Source organism: Pundamilia nyererei, unplaced genomic scaffold, assembly GCF_000239375.1.
Source record: "Pundamilia nyererei isolate P.nyererei 1_Seehausen unplaced genomic scaffold, PunNye1.0 scaffold00074, whole genome shotgun sequence".
NCBI classification, from domain to species: domain Eukaryota; kingdom Metazoa; phylum Chordata; class Actinopteri; order Cichliformes; family Cichlidae; genus Pundamilia; species Pundamilia nyererei.
This window is the reverse complement of record NW_005187475.1, coordinates 2568246-2582212: the sequence shown is the minus strand read 5'-3', so window position 1 is coordinate 2582212 and position 13967 is coordinate 2568246. Positions and strand designations below refer to the sequence as shown.

Here is a 13967-nt window from a genome sequence, read left to right as displayed (position 1 = left end):
AAGACAGTAGAAAGCACTTTGTGTGCTATAAAGGTAACAGTCTGACCTCCAAAAGTTGATTCTGTTCATCTGGAAAACGCTACGTCCAGATGAACGTATATTTATATACTATTTTTAAACGAGATAATTTCAAACAAAATCCAAACCACATTTTTAACAAGGCCACAAACTCACGGGGTGTTGATGACAAGTCGATCCCACTGGCCTTTGATATCATCGTCAGATGGCTGCTCAGTGATGTACAGCCCATCAAATTCAAGCTTTCTGGCAATTTCCTTCTCCCTCTTAAAAACCACCAAAGGAACCTGAAATCAAAACATTGGGACAGTAAGACTGCATCTTTTAGAAAGTGACCATTTTCAGCCAAACAAAGGCATTCCCCACCTTCAGGCAGTAGTACCCGACCAGGCAGACGAGCGAGATGACGGTGTGGAATATTGCCAAGAAGCGCAGCGTTGGTAACATGTAGCCGGTGCTCTCCTGAAGCACAAACTCATCCATGTCAAAGAACGTGTTCTCGTCATCCTCTTCGTCAGCACCCCAGCGGTTTTCATCATCAGTTTCTTCATCACTTTCACCAGTGACCTGAAGCGCAAAAAATAACTTGTACACTCACATAATGAATATATTGGGACATTTTTACCAGATGTTTCCAGCTTTATCTTTGCATTTTGACTTCTATGATCATTGGGAACCCCTCCACTGACATGAAGCTTTTCAGGAGTTATTGATTGATGTCTCTCTGCTACAACACAGCACTCAACACGTTGCTGTTTTAAAGGCTGTCTAAACAGACTTTTTTATGACAGTTTTGGTCAAAGTTTTAATGACTTGTTTTAGACTTCCTTGTTTTGTGTTTCTTATTTAAGTGGCAGCGCAAATTCACTTGTGATATTCATGTCATGTCACCTTTTGTCACTTTTCAGTTTTATGGAAAATCTGCGCTCCACTTTGACTGAAACTTTAACGCTTGAGTTACCTTGTAGAAGAGCAGAATGAAGTTGATGGCAAAACACACAAACAGCGCCAGGAAGCGGAGGTTATAGAAGTTACGAGCCAGGTAGTTCTGTGAGGAAAGAAGTTTCACAGTAAGACTAACTATTGATAGCTTTCAAAGTGTGCCCACATTTTAGAGATAACTGCATAAGGAATGAAACCAAGTATGATGACTTACCAGCGTCTTGTTCAGATAGACATCCAGAACTGCAAAAATACTGGACATGAATGCAGGTGCTGGCTCTTTAGGCTGACTTGACCTGGTCTTGGGCTTCTCCTCTGTCACTGGCTCCTTAGCTTCCTCCTCCTTTGGTTTATCCTCCTTCTCTTGGTTCTCTGTGCTGTATTTATCATTTTTTATTTGCTTTAAAGTTAATTTTATTTTGATTGCAATTACTTTTAATTTCACTTAGTGTTACTCACTCTGCTTTTTCTGGTTCGTTCTCAGGGGTTTCAACCTTCTTGGCAGCAGCTTTCTGCAAAAAACAAAAACAAAAAAACATTTATATAAGATGAGAGGATGGATGGAAGGGGAAATTAAAGGCAGATATCTAAGTTGTGTTTGTGACTATGGACCTTCTTATGATCAGCGGAGGGCTCAGCACTCAGCTCGCAAACATCCCCCAGGCCTGGCTCCACATGTTTTCCTCCTTCTTTTTTAGGCGCGTTCAGCATCTCCATCATCATGTCAACCTCTACAACGTCCCCTGTTGGTGCCATGGCTATGTCCAGGTTTCCTAATGATTCTATAGCCTCCACTTTCTCTCCCTCTATCACATCTCCGTGGATGCCGAACTGAGTCGGGTCAGGCATGTTTCCGAGGATGTCCGTCACCTTTATGTTCTTGGCTCCCTCGACTAAACCTCCACCAAACATGGAGGACCAAATGACGTGGAAGAAACCAAAGATGAGGCTGTAGATACCCTTAAAAAACCCAGTGAACAGCATCCAGAAGAAGGCAAAGAAGCCTGTGATTATCTCCTTGATGCTCAGCTTCTTGAGTTTCTTCAACTTCTTGCGCATGTTTTTAATGGAAAACATCTGGCGGACGTGTGCAATCTTGCTCTTGACTGAGCGACATGCGGTGGTGAAGGCAGAGGCAGACTCCAGGGCGTGCTCTTCCTCTGCAGTCAGCTCTTCCAGGATGCTGTGTCCATCTTCCTCTTCGTCCTCTTCGGGCTGTTCAACCACTTCTGGCTCAGAGATCTGTGAGGCCAGCTGCATCTCAAAAATGGTGTCCTCGCAGAAATTCACAAACATCTCCATCTTCTCGCTCTCTCCGCCCTCGTTCACCACGTCAAAGATGAACTGACGCTTGGATTCTTTCACCTGCGGCTTTTCCCACTGCTCGCGGCTCGACTCGCTGATCTCAAAGTAAACCCTCTCGATTCGCTTTGCGCTGCCCATGATTTCAATACGACCCAGGTAAGGCTCAAAGTAACTAAGCACACTTTCAGCCAGATCTAAGAAAGTGGCAAGTCGGGAGTCATGCGGCATGTGTTCAGACAGGTTGGTCAAAAGGACTGCCACGTTGAAACCGATGTCTTTGGCTGGCTCGTGGAACCGCTCCACAAACTCCTTGTAGTTGAACATGTCATTCTCGTCTGCCTCTACACACGAGAGCAAGAATTCGATCTCAGACTGGCTGTACTGCTTCTGGCTCTCCATGGACTTCTGGAACTCCTTCTTAGAAATGATGCCTTTACACTCAGGGTCATACTCCTTGAAGTTGTCAGAGGTCGTGAGATCCTTCAATTTCAGGAACATGTCGAAGAACTTGAGAATCATCTCCACATTGCTGGAAGACTCCACCAGGGTGTCAACCATCTGCTTTCCAATTGTTCCATTAACCACATTACCTGGGAAGTAAGGCACACATTTTATAATCATACACAAAGACAATGACATATGTACTTAAAAGACAACTTTTTTTGTACATGTGTATTTAGTCTTTAAAGCCCAATTATTTTTTTCTGTTTTTGGTATTTTCTCCAAAATTACATTAAAACTTCAGGCTCTTACCCTCAAGCAGAGACAGCAGCATGACCACCATGTCTTTCTGTAAGTCCATCAGTTCTTTCAGCAGCTCAATTTGACTGGCATCCTACAAGTACATGGTCAACTATCATTCAGTGGTTTGTCTTAAGCAATTAGCCATTTGCACTCAATGTTTGGTGTTATGGCATACTGTATGTAAGTATCATAATAAGAAATGACATGTTTTCTGCTACAAAACAAACTACATGCTGTGGCTGCAATGCTCTACTTAGCGATGCACCTCCTCACAGAAATGAGAAAGTCTATTAGCCTGTTACAATTGTACAAGTTGCATCATACCTGAGACAGCTTCATCTGCATGTTGGCGAAAACATGCAAGAAGCCCACCACTGCATCCCACAGTCTGCTGTGTGCTAAACTCTGCTGGTTCCCAATACATGGACCCTACAGGGAAAAAAATACAGTGAAGAAAAAACATCATGAAATATTTTAATCCCGACTTGACAAACTCAACAGTGCTGAGCGAGAGATCAGCATCTTACCTGGATGTACTCAGTCAGCGAGTTAAATATCTGCTTTGCTACAGATAACGCTTTGGAAAAGTTTCGCTTTCCAGTTTCATCAATTACTTCTTTGCCAGAGTAGTACCAGTAGAAGTCACTGATAGATTCCTGAAGGAGAACCACAGTGAGAAACAGGTTAAACAAACGCAATAAAGATGGTGACGATCATACTAAAGATGGATCCAGCCCTCAGTTTTGTGCTTTAATCACCTGAAGACGGAGCAGATAGTCCACAGTGCTGATAATGATGTTGACTGTGGTTGTGTTTCCAGTTTGGGTTCTCAGAAAATTCTGGAAATCTGAAAGATGAACAAATATTCTCAACGCCTCGATGCTTTTTTGTAAAACCGGTGCAATAAACTAAACTTGTGCAAACAAACTCTTGTGTTTCCGATGAAAACGTGCATTTGGAATAAACTCAAAGAGGGCCTCACCTCCATTGTGGCCCTCGCACAGAAGTTGCAAAAACCGGAAAAGATCTTTAGTAAACTCATCATTCTGTAGCACCTTGGAGCCTTGAGAGGAAATATTTTGGTGAACACAGCTGAAACTCTGCAATACTTACTGGTAACACTTCATATTGTAGTCCTTGTAATAAGTGTTAGTTAACAGTCCTTCTTAAGATGTTAATAAGATGTTATATATATAGCATACTAAACAATAACATATAATAATGTATTATAAACTATGAACTTAATAGCCAACTATGTTTTCTTTGCAACTATTGCATTTAATGTGAGAACAATGGCTTACAAGGTTAGTAAATATATTATTATTAACTTATTAATAATGCTTTTCATAGCTCTGTCATTCTGTCCACTATGTTCTTAATAAATTAGACATAAAATAATAAAAGCTAACTTAAAAAAACAACGCATACACTGTAAAAGGTGGTTAATTTGGGTTGCATAATGTTAATAATCATTCTGTCAGGAGTTACAAGCATCTTATTATACATTAACTAACACTTAATACAAGAACCTTATTATAAAGCATTACCTTTTTATTTCAACATGAGAAGGAATAATAACAATAATAACAATAATACTAATAATATGTGAATCTCCCCTCAAAAGCAATTAATATGACGCAAGCAGGACAGGTTTCATGTTCCAAACATTTTGAAGTCCGGGGCCTTTAGATTGCAGATTCAAAACTGAATCCAAAGTGCTTTTTTTTGGTAAAAATGCTCTTTCCTTAAACAACAGTGAAACACTAGGACATTTCCATAAGCTGGAGGAAGCCTGATAACTTTCACATGCAGGCCATGACTGGGCCTGACAAAGAGCGGACAGACGGGATTACCTAATTCACTTTAAAAATCGGCTAGTCAACAGAGCTATATGAAATGAGCACAGTACAGTTCTTTAAGCATATAAAACCATGTGAAAGTTAAACATCTGTATCATAACCAGCTTTGTGAAATAGGCCCCAAGTAGAAAGCAAGACAAAGCTTTTTAAGGCTGTGGAATGATCCACAGACCTTCAAGTCAAACCCTTTGGAAGTGGCACTGATAGCCTTAGACTGACATATTTGAGCATCAGTAATAGGATTTGCATTAGTAAATGTTAACATGAAGGGAATGGGAACAAATATCACAGAAAAGGACAGTCAGTGGATTCTGAAGATCCACTTTCTGTGTACTCGAACAGTTGGCATGCACAGTGTCTCCTTATAGGCATCTGGGGAAGGGCAGGGCTGGGTACCATATAAAGCAAGGAGTATGGACCACAGATATGAAGGGGACATTCAGGGTGAAAGCATAGCCATATCAGCATGATCTAAATTTGCTATTTACCCCGCTCAGTGTGGACTGCCATCGATGGGTTTTTAAAATGACAGGAAGGAGACGAACAATACACGAAGACATAAGCAAAAAGAGAGGACATTGAGTTACAATACCAAGAGATATGAATATATCAGCTACTAGTGAAAAACAGACATGCAGTTAAAAAGAAATTTGTTTTCTGACGGGGAGAAAGGAAAAAAATAAAAATCATAGGCCTGGGTTATTTCTATGTACCATCTAATAAGATGAGGACCAAATAAGAATTCAGTCATGGTGAAAAGTTTGTAACGTTAACAGACACGAGTAGTAACAGTGAACTGTTAAACACAGAACTCAGTGGAAATGTTTAGCAGAGAACTGAATGATGAACAAACAGACGTTGTTTGATGTGAGAAGCATCAAGTGAAGAGTGCTTTTGTTGGAAGTTAGAGAGAGATGATAGGTCTTGTTTTAATGCTGGACCATGTCCTCTAAGACTAAATATTTTTATTTAACCTAACCTTCATTAAGAAACCCATACAGTAACCCAACATTATCCCATATCTTCCACTGTATAAAGTCCAAAAATGTATATACAAATGTAATTTACTTGTACTTTGATTACTGCAAAAAAAGACATTAAAGACACCACACTGACAAGCAGCAAACTATTTCTATTAATCAAAATTTACATCCATAGCAATGAAATTTTGATTTCAAAGGCCATACAGAAACTATGAATTAGCATTAATTAAGAGCTTTCAATAGATGCTGATGTTAAAGTTGGCATGGTTCAGCATTAGTTCATTGAGGGGTGGGGAAGGGTATAATCTTCTGTTGGGTGTAATCAAGGATAATATCAGGTGTTTCAGCAGCAGGCGTCTACTCTGAGAACCTCAAGAGAAACCGTTCACAAATATGGAGTTTGAAAGAGAAAACAAAGTAGATGTCACACAATGCATCTAATGAAAGTCCACTTCACTTACTAGAACCTTCCTCTGTCACCATGCCGAGTCCTTCTGCTTTGTTCTGTCTCTCAAATGCATTCAAGTCCAGGACACTAGGAGAAGAACCTCAAAATCAAATATGAGCATATGAATCATGCGTTTGTTTCCAGGAAGAATAATATCATAGTACCGACCTGCAGGACTGCATTAGTCCTGAAAGACTCTTGAAAAAGCCTGCATCTCTTTTTTCTTTCAAGTAATCGAGCATTTTCTGCGATGGGTGAAGTAAAGCATTACAGTCTTGTCAAAAAAATGAAATGGGAAATTAAAGTCATAAACTGGCGGTATGCACACACAGTGCAGAATGACCTCACCTGCTGAACTTGCACGTTGCCTCCATTTAGGATGGAGATGCCCAGTTTGAGGGTGCAGGTCACCATGGGGCCCAGACGACCTGATAGCAGAAATTTAAGATAAAAAACAAAAAGCAGCCAGTTAAGGCAATTCATAATCTCTACAAACAAATACAAGCACGCACTTCTCTAAATATAGTTACAAAGTGCTTTACAGATCACAAACAGGTAAAAATAAGGCATGAAAAACTTAAATGGAGAAGACAAGGAGGACAACTTAGACCTCAGAGGATTAAGAGCAACCATTTTCTGCTGTAACACTGCTTCGGACACAACAGTAAATCAGCTGCGTAGCTGAGTGAGAAACAGATCATTACCTTTACTGGAGCTGATCATCTGCAGCACCATTTCAGCAGCGCCACGAGCGTGCAGCCTCGCCTGCTGATAAAGGATCTTCTGCTTTTCCATCTCCTTCTCCTGATGGACGAACACACACATACAGTAATGAGGAAAGCTACATTTTAAGGAGACTGCCCACCTTTCCTACAAGCCCCCACCAGGGTACCTCGAATGTCTTTTCTTTCCCTTCTTCCTCTTCTTCTTCCTCATCCTCTGCACAGCTCTGAGAACACAAAGGCTCGCTTCAGGGTTTGATTTCATTTTCCAGTTGCCTAGGTTTCATTTGCTGATAATTGATAAATTAAACTTGAAAGAACACTACCTTTGCCATCATGTCTGCATACGCAATATACAAAGGATCTTCTTCCAAGTGACTGAGAAAAAAATAAAGTCATGTTGTGTTAATATCATATATTCTGCTGGTTAAAGTACACAAAACGGACAAATTGATATTGATTAAAAGTTAGACAATTATCACAGCAGATACCTCAAAAACTTGGATACACAAAAATTTAAACAGGCCACGGGGCAAAATATGTAATATGTGATCTGGAAGTGATTAAAAAAAGTTTGCTAATTGCTTAAAAGCAGAGTCATGACCATCTCACCTTCTTTCTGTCAGAGCATTGTGGCTGAAGTGCAGAATGAGTTGGTGGAGAGGGTCGGGCTGGATCTCAGCCACCTCCTCTTCCTCCTCCTCCACAATCTTCATTGGTGTTTTCTGCACAGGAGTGAACTATTAGCTCTGCTCAAATCGCAGCCGCTTACTACTCAATGCACGAGACCTTTGATTCACTGACATCTTTGCAAACTCACTGACACTTTCACGCATTTGTCCAAAACACTGAAATGAGTTGTTAACATTCACCTAGTACCAGCATGCAGATGATTTTGATTTTGATTTTTTCGGTCCTGGTAATCCATGAATAGGACAAGACGTTAAGAGTGACTCATGAACAACAGAGTTGGAACACGTTTTCAAATGCATGCATGTTGCAGCAAACAGATGCAAGCAGTAAGCCGTTGGGTGATATGAATTTGAACATGGGGAATGATCCAGACGGCAAAGGAGCCTAACAAAGAGGGACTGTCAAAACCACACAGTCTTCGAGAGCCCAAACTAATCTGACAGTTTGGTCAAATAAAACTGACAATAAATTAATAATCGTCCGAAAGGAACAGATTATAATCTAATCATCATGTATTTAAAGCTTTAATCAGTGAGAAACCTTTTTTTTTTTTATGAATTTGCTGCACATCTGCAAGATCTAATATGAAATGTGATCTTCACATGACTACGCGAGCATGCCACTGATGTCACGGCCACAGAAAGTACTGGAATTTCACCTTCACACTCACACTACAGACTTACAGAGTACAGCAAAACGACAACTGATGGGTTGGATCCAGATCGGACAGCCAAACAGCTAGTGACAGTCTCCTATTGTAGTGAAAGGCCCTCCTTACCACTGCTGTCAGAAAGGCATAGCCTGCTTTTCTAGAGCTGTGAGTGCCGGAGCTGGCCCTGTGTCTCCTGAGTTGATCATGCAGCCTCTGACCCCTGACGGACCTCTGTTTGAAGGGTTTTGCGCGCCTAGAGCGGGGGACCCTGGGTGCTTTGGGCGAGGTCCCCACCCGGGCGCGCTCCCATGGCTCAACAGGTGCAGAGCTAAAGAAGCATTCGGCAGACAGGACTGGCAGAGGGGTGCCAACGCAGGGCACATGGGGCGAGGCCAAGGCTAGCCCAGTACTTACTGCCAGATCCTGAACTAGCTTCTCCTCAAAGGAGTACTCCTCTGCCTCTATCCAAAGTCTCTCATAGGCCGGGATGAAGAAGTTGATAGCACGATGCCTGGGGAGGGGGAGGTGGGGAGGAATGAAGGGGGGTAGGGGAAGGTAAGAGTGGCATTAGGGTAGGTTCTGGTGAGTTTTTGGTGGAGACAGGAAGGAGAGATGTTGGGAGGAGGAAGGGATTACAGGAAGTGCATTTCAGGCAGGGTGGTGATTGGTCAATGTGGGATCCACTGACTCTTCTGACTGGTCATGTTTGGTCTCTAAAATACCTGCAGTTACCTCGTCAAAGGAGCATGCACACTTTAGGAGGGTTTTTGTTTTCTTATCTTAATGAAACTAATCATAATGTTGGAAACCAGCTGATCAACTTAACAAAATCAAGACTGATATATTTCTTTCTGCCTTTCTTCTTCTCTCCTTTCTTCATTGCTTCCTTTAGGGTTCACCTGAAATGAAACAGAGGCCTGCGGCTTGCAGTGCATTTCCACTTTCCAATAAAGCTTGTTTCACTCAATTCTCAGGCTCATTCTAGCTGACCAATCAGAATCAACAGTGCAGAGACAGTTGATTGCTAGGCAGAGATCGGTCCACAGCCTGGTGGATGAAGGGGGGAGGTTGAACAGATGAAGCATTCACCCCGTAGTTTCACTTTACCGTCAGCAGGGAGAACAGGCGGTCAAAGCTGGAGGCTTTGAATGCCCTTTCCAGCCAAACCTCCCGATAGCCATTCAGGAAGTAATTATTAATTTTGTATCTGAGGGAGGATGAGGTAGTGTTATGCAAGAAAACAACACAGAGGAGAGAATGTCATTAGGGAGGTGATGAGGGGTTTTACATGGGCACACAGTCAAGAAAAGAAAAATGAGCCCACCCTCCCACGGCTATTTGGTGATCGCTTGTTATGTGCGGTTAGATTGAGACAAGACAATGTCTTAACTGGTTTATTTAAATAGAGAATGCCAATATTTAGATATTGACATTTTTTGCGTTGTCTGAAATGTTGCAGGTGTTTGTTTGTTTTTTAACTCACCTGGGTAAATTGTAGAGTGGAGCCATGCGGAAACAAGCCACTACAGCACGTTTACGCTGTTTCGATAGCAGCTTCTGCCACACACACTTTTTATTCCTAAGTGGTTGCTCCACCTAAAAGAGGATAGTAGACATTTGTGACTATACAAGGACGCTACACATAGCTTTTTAACTACCCTTTAAGACTGGGATTATTCTACAACCACAATTCAATTTATTGTAAAAGAATATAGGGAAAAAATGTCCAGAAGGTTAATGACAAAAGCAGTGAGTAAGCTAGCTGCACAAAGAAATAAAATGGTATTTGAAAAACTGAAATGACTAAATATTCTAGAACCTGTCAATGTCCGGTAGTGAACAGTCAATATGTTTTTACCTGCTCCAGATGGAAGACTGCAGCAGAGATGCTCTGGACTCTGTCCACTGTATGCTCTGGGTTTGCTGGTTCCTCGCTCTTCACCACAACATCTTTGTACAGGTTCATCTGCCACTGGACCGCTGGGTCATCAGACTACAACACCAAAATCAATCATTTAAAAAAAGACTAATAAAAAAAAGCACATGAAATCAACAGTTTTATTACCTAATCTACTGGAACCAATCTTACCTTGTCCTGGAGATGGAGATTCTGACGCAAATGCTCCTTCACCTCATCATCTGTGTCTTTCTATGAAGGGACATGCAATGTGGTGTTATTAAAATATTTCTTCATTTAATTAAAACATCAGATTATTTGTGCAATGCAAAAGAAAGCACACCAGCCTGAGAGAAGTGCACCTATGAAAGAAAGTGTCAAAGTTTGATGACTGCAGTGCTGATGGGAAAAAAAAGACCAAACTGACTGACCATCTATCATCATCTTAAAGATGGATGCACAGACTACACTCTACCTGTAGACCTACCAGTGATGAGAGCAAGTTGCACTTCATAGTATTCCATATTTTTTTGGACTTGCAACTTCATTAAAGTCATCTATGATCTAACATAACAGATATGTATATGTGGACCTCTGCACGCCGTCCCTACAGATGCTGTGATCTAAAATTCTTTGTTCCAGGTCCTATTTTGTCAGCTCACCAGGCTGTAGCGTATCTTGGCCAAAGAGACGAGCTCCTGGTCTCCTGGGGTGCACATGTTAAGGCCGATGGGTAGCATCTTCTTCAGGGCGGCTACAATTAGAGACGTTTGAATGGAGTAGTATTCACCACGTCGGAGCTTGTGTTTCCTCTCCTGGTCCCCACCTGTCTACAGAGGTCAAGAAAATATAAGAGACATAACGTAAGATGACTAATGTGAGAGCTGAAGGTAATCAGAGACTATAAAAATAATGATTATTTACCTTGACCTTAAACATACCTTTCCTCTTAACATTTTCTTTATTGTCATTATTAAAGTTCTTGAAAATTGAGAGTTTAGATCAGTTTGACACCTGAGCTTTTTACTCGCATGGACTTCCACATACTGATTAATATGAGCATCAATTCTTAAAGTGTTTGTGTGTGCGCGCATGCGTGCGTACGCAGACAGACAGACAGACAGACAGACAGACAGACAGACAGACAGACAGACAGACAGACAGACAGACAGACAGAGCAAAAAGTAAGGGAAAAAACGGAATAGATCAACCAGGTTCTCAAATCACATTTAAGTCATTTTATAATAAGGGGGCAAAAGGTGTTTCACCTACAAACCATTCAAAAAGATGAATCACAACCAAAGGGACCAAAGTGGAGTCTTTCACCATAAATCATTTAGCAAGCAGAGTCCTTCAAAAGGTGAGAAGCTTTAAAAAAAAATTAAAAAAAATTCTTCTGTGAGAATTGAACCAAGACACTCTGAGAGTACCAATAAATCAAATGCTCAGCCAAAACAAATAAACATCGAACTCTCTCTGCGTCAGCTGGTTGAGAGGCTGCTGGACGACACGCTGTCATCATCTAGATTTTTAAGAGACTTTATTACGACAAAAATGTCAAATGTAAACCTAGCGTAGGTGTGAATTTAGGGGTGCGAACTCACTGAGTTGATTCATAAAACAGCTCACATTTGCATATTTGTCTTGTTCAGCACGTGTTAAACGGGCGATTAAAAACATAATAAAAGTGCTTGTTCAAGTAAGTTTTCTTTACATTAGCAGAACCTGTGATATTGGAACATCAACAAAGGATATTCAGGTTATGCTTTTCCAAAGTGCTGATATTATAAAGGAAAGAAGAGCTACATGAATTCAGCTTAAACCCAGAGATGATTAAAATGTACTGTCCTTTATCTCCCTCATGAATAAAGACAAAGGTCATCTGCAGTCTTGTGAAAAAGAAAGTTGTTGAATCGAGATTTTAACAGGATGCATGGTCCTGTGAAAACTTTCATTTTAACATCACAGTATAATAAAGTCCCTCCTTAAAAGGAAAGAGTCTTGAATGAAAGATATTCATGTTATGAATTCATATTAAAAGAAGCTCAAAGAATGATTATTATCATCTGATTACCCATAAAATCTGATCAGGACTTCGAACATGGTTCATTCTCAGCAAGGTGATAATATTTGTGAATACTTGTTATTCATTAAATCTGGTTAGTCTGACCTTATGACATTTTTCAGTTAAATCTATAGTAGGATCACGTCCAATAATAGCATGTTAAGTAATATTTCATATTTTCTTTTTTTAATGACATTTCTGACTTTATCATATTCAGTGATATTGTTGTGAGCATCAGTTAGTGTCTAATCTTTTTTACATTTTACATCTCTCTCTTTTTTGGATTTCTTTGTGTCAGCCGAAGCTGAGTGATACAAAATTAAAACTAAAGATATTTTAAAGCTGTTCTCACACACCAAGTTTCAAATTATTCTGACACAGGAGCAAGTCAAAGACCCACATCCCCATCTTTACCTTAGACATCTTAGTCTTTCCTTCACCAGTTAGGAAGCCCAAATTGTTGATTTCATTCTGAACCACAAAGTTTTGCTCCTCACGCTTAAAGTTCTGGATTCAGAGAACAAAGAAATAACGTGACTGGAATAAATGAGTTAATTTTGGTATTGTAACTATTATCATGAAAGACTGGACAGCGAGGCTTACATGTGACTTGCACCAGAGGATGAAGATCTCAGCCACCATCCTAAAGAGCTCAGTGGAGTCTCCGTCCGGCTCCTTCAGCCACCTGGACCTGGAGTGGACAAAGACATGAAGCATGTTTAGCTGGAAGGACTTAATATTTGTCAGATTACATCTATGCAGGACTGGACCAAAAAACCCCAAAGCAAAACAAACAAACAAAAAAAACCCCTCAGTGTATTGAATGTTGACATAAAAATTGCAAAATCACTAAAATCCACTAAATAGCATTTTAGAGATGGTCAAGAAGTAGCGTGTATATATTTTGCACCTGTTGTTGTCCACATAACGAATGAGCATGGGGTAGAAAGCATAGAGGTCCCTGCAGAGCACAGCAAACTCGTCCAAGATGAGCAGTTCTGCCTCCTGGTTGTCACCTTTGCTGTCAGCTTTCAGCAGCTCCTCTTCAGCCACCACCTGCATATGCAGTGCATAAACAACAATCAGTTTATTAGTATGAACATCTTCAATAATAATCCCATCTCTCCATCCTCTCTCTGAGCAAAGAAGTATTTTTAGTTTCCAAAAAGGATGTAAATATACTGAATGTTTACACCACAACTTCAGCAGCTATTAATTGAGTAAACAAAAAGTACTTTAACCACAGACATCACTTGACAGTGGATATAATGTGCAACTACAACAGCATGTACAGTATATTTTAAGCGCTCACCTTCACCGTCTTCTTCTTTAATTTATCCAGTGTGTGCAGGAAATGGGTTCTGAGCAGATCTGCTCCAGCTTTGCAGATGATTGGCTGAGAATAGACTGTGAATAAACATCCGGAAATTATTTTCTCAGCTGAGACACTGACATTTTCAAGAATAGAATAGAATAGAATAGAATTCAACTTTATTGTCATTGCACATGCACAGGTACAGGGCAACGAAATGCAGTTTGCATCCATCCAGAAGTGCTTTAGTGATATAGATATATTACAATATATATTAGCAATAGTATAGATATGCAAGTATATTACAGAAATGGGTCTATTATGGTA

At 40.5% G+C, this 13967-nt stretch overlaps 1 protein-coding gene across 5 annotated transcripts in view; it reads right to left on the bottom strand.

The window, feature by feature from the left end:
- ryr3 (ryanodine receptor 3) overlaps window positions 1-13967 on the bottom strand; it is a 110954-nt gene that overhangs the window by 8628 nt on the left and 88359 nt on the right. For 3 of the 5 annotated variants that reach the window (XM_013911887.1, XM_013911889.1, XM_013911890.1), the window contains 28 exons: window positions 13641-13735; window positions 13239-13384; window positions 12932-13019; window positions 12743-12835; window positions 10926-11093; window positions 10456-10515; window positions 10225-10359; window positions 9850-9962; window positions 8781-8877; window positions 7634-7746; window positions 7348-7399; window positions 7192-7248; window positions 7004-7103; window positions 6648-6727; window positions 6468-6544; window positions 6313-6386; window positions 5357-5371; window positions 3992-4072; window positions 3768-3856; window positions 3537-3665; window positions 3334-3438; window positions 3019-3100; window positions 1573-2855; window positions 1420-1472; window positions 1175-1337; window positions 980-1066; window positions 385-585; window positions 175-305 (listed from right to left, as the gene is read on the bottom strand). In XM_013911887.1, coding sequence (XP_013767341.1) covers window positions 175-305; window positions 385-585; window positions 980-1066; window positions 1175-1337; window positions 1420-1472; window positions 1573-2855; window positions 3019-3100; window positions 3334-3438; window positions 3537-3665; window positions 3768-3856; window positions 3992-4072; window positions 5357-5371; window positions 6313-6386; window positions 6468-6544; window positions 6648-6727; window positions 7004-7103; window positions 7192-7248; window positions 7348-7399; window positions 7634-7746; window positions 8781-8877; window positions 9850-9962; window positions 10225-10359; window positions 10456-10515; window positions 10926-11093; window positions 12743-12835; window positions 12932-13019; window positions 13239-13384; window positions 13641-13735 — 3967 coding nt within the window. The remainder of the gene's footprint in view (window positions 1-174; window positions 306-384; window positions 586-979; window positions 1067-1174; window positions 1338-1419; window positions 1473-1572; window positions 2856-3018; window positions 3101-3333; window positions 3439-3536; window positions 3666-3767; window positions 3857-3991; window positions 4073-5356; window positions 5372-6312; window positions 6387-6467; window positions 6545-6647; window positions 6728-7003; window positions 7104-7191; window positions 7249-7347; window positions 7400-7633; window positions 7747-8780; window positions 8878-9849; window positions 9963-10224; window positions 10360-10455; window positions 10516-10925; window positions 11094-12742; window positions 12836-12931; window positions 13020-13238; window positions 13385-13640; window positions 13736-13967) is intronic. The other 2 variants (XM_013911888.1, XM_013911891.1) reach the window with 1 other exon arrangement.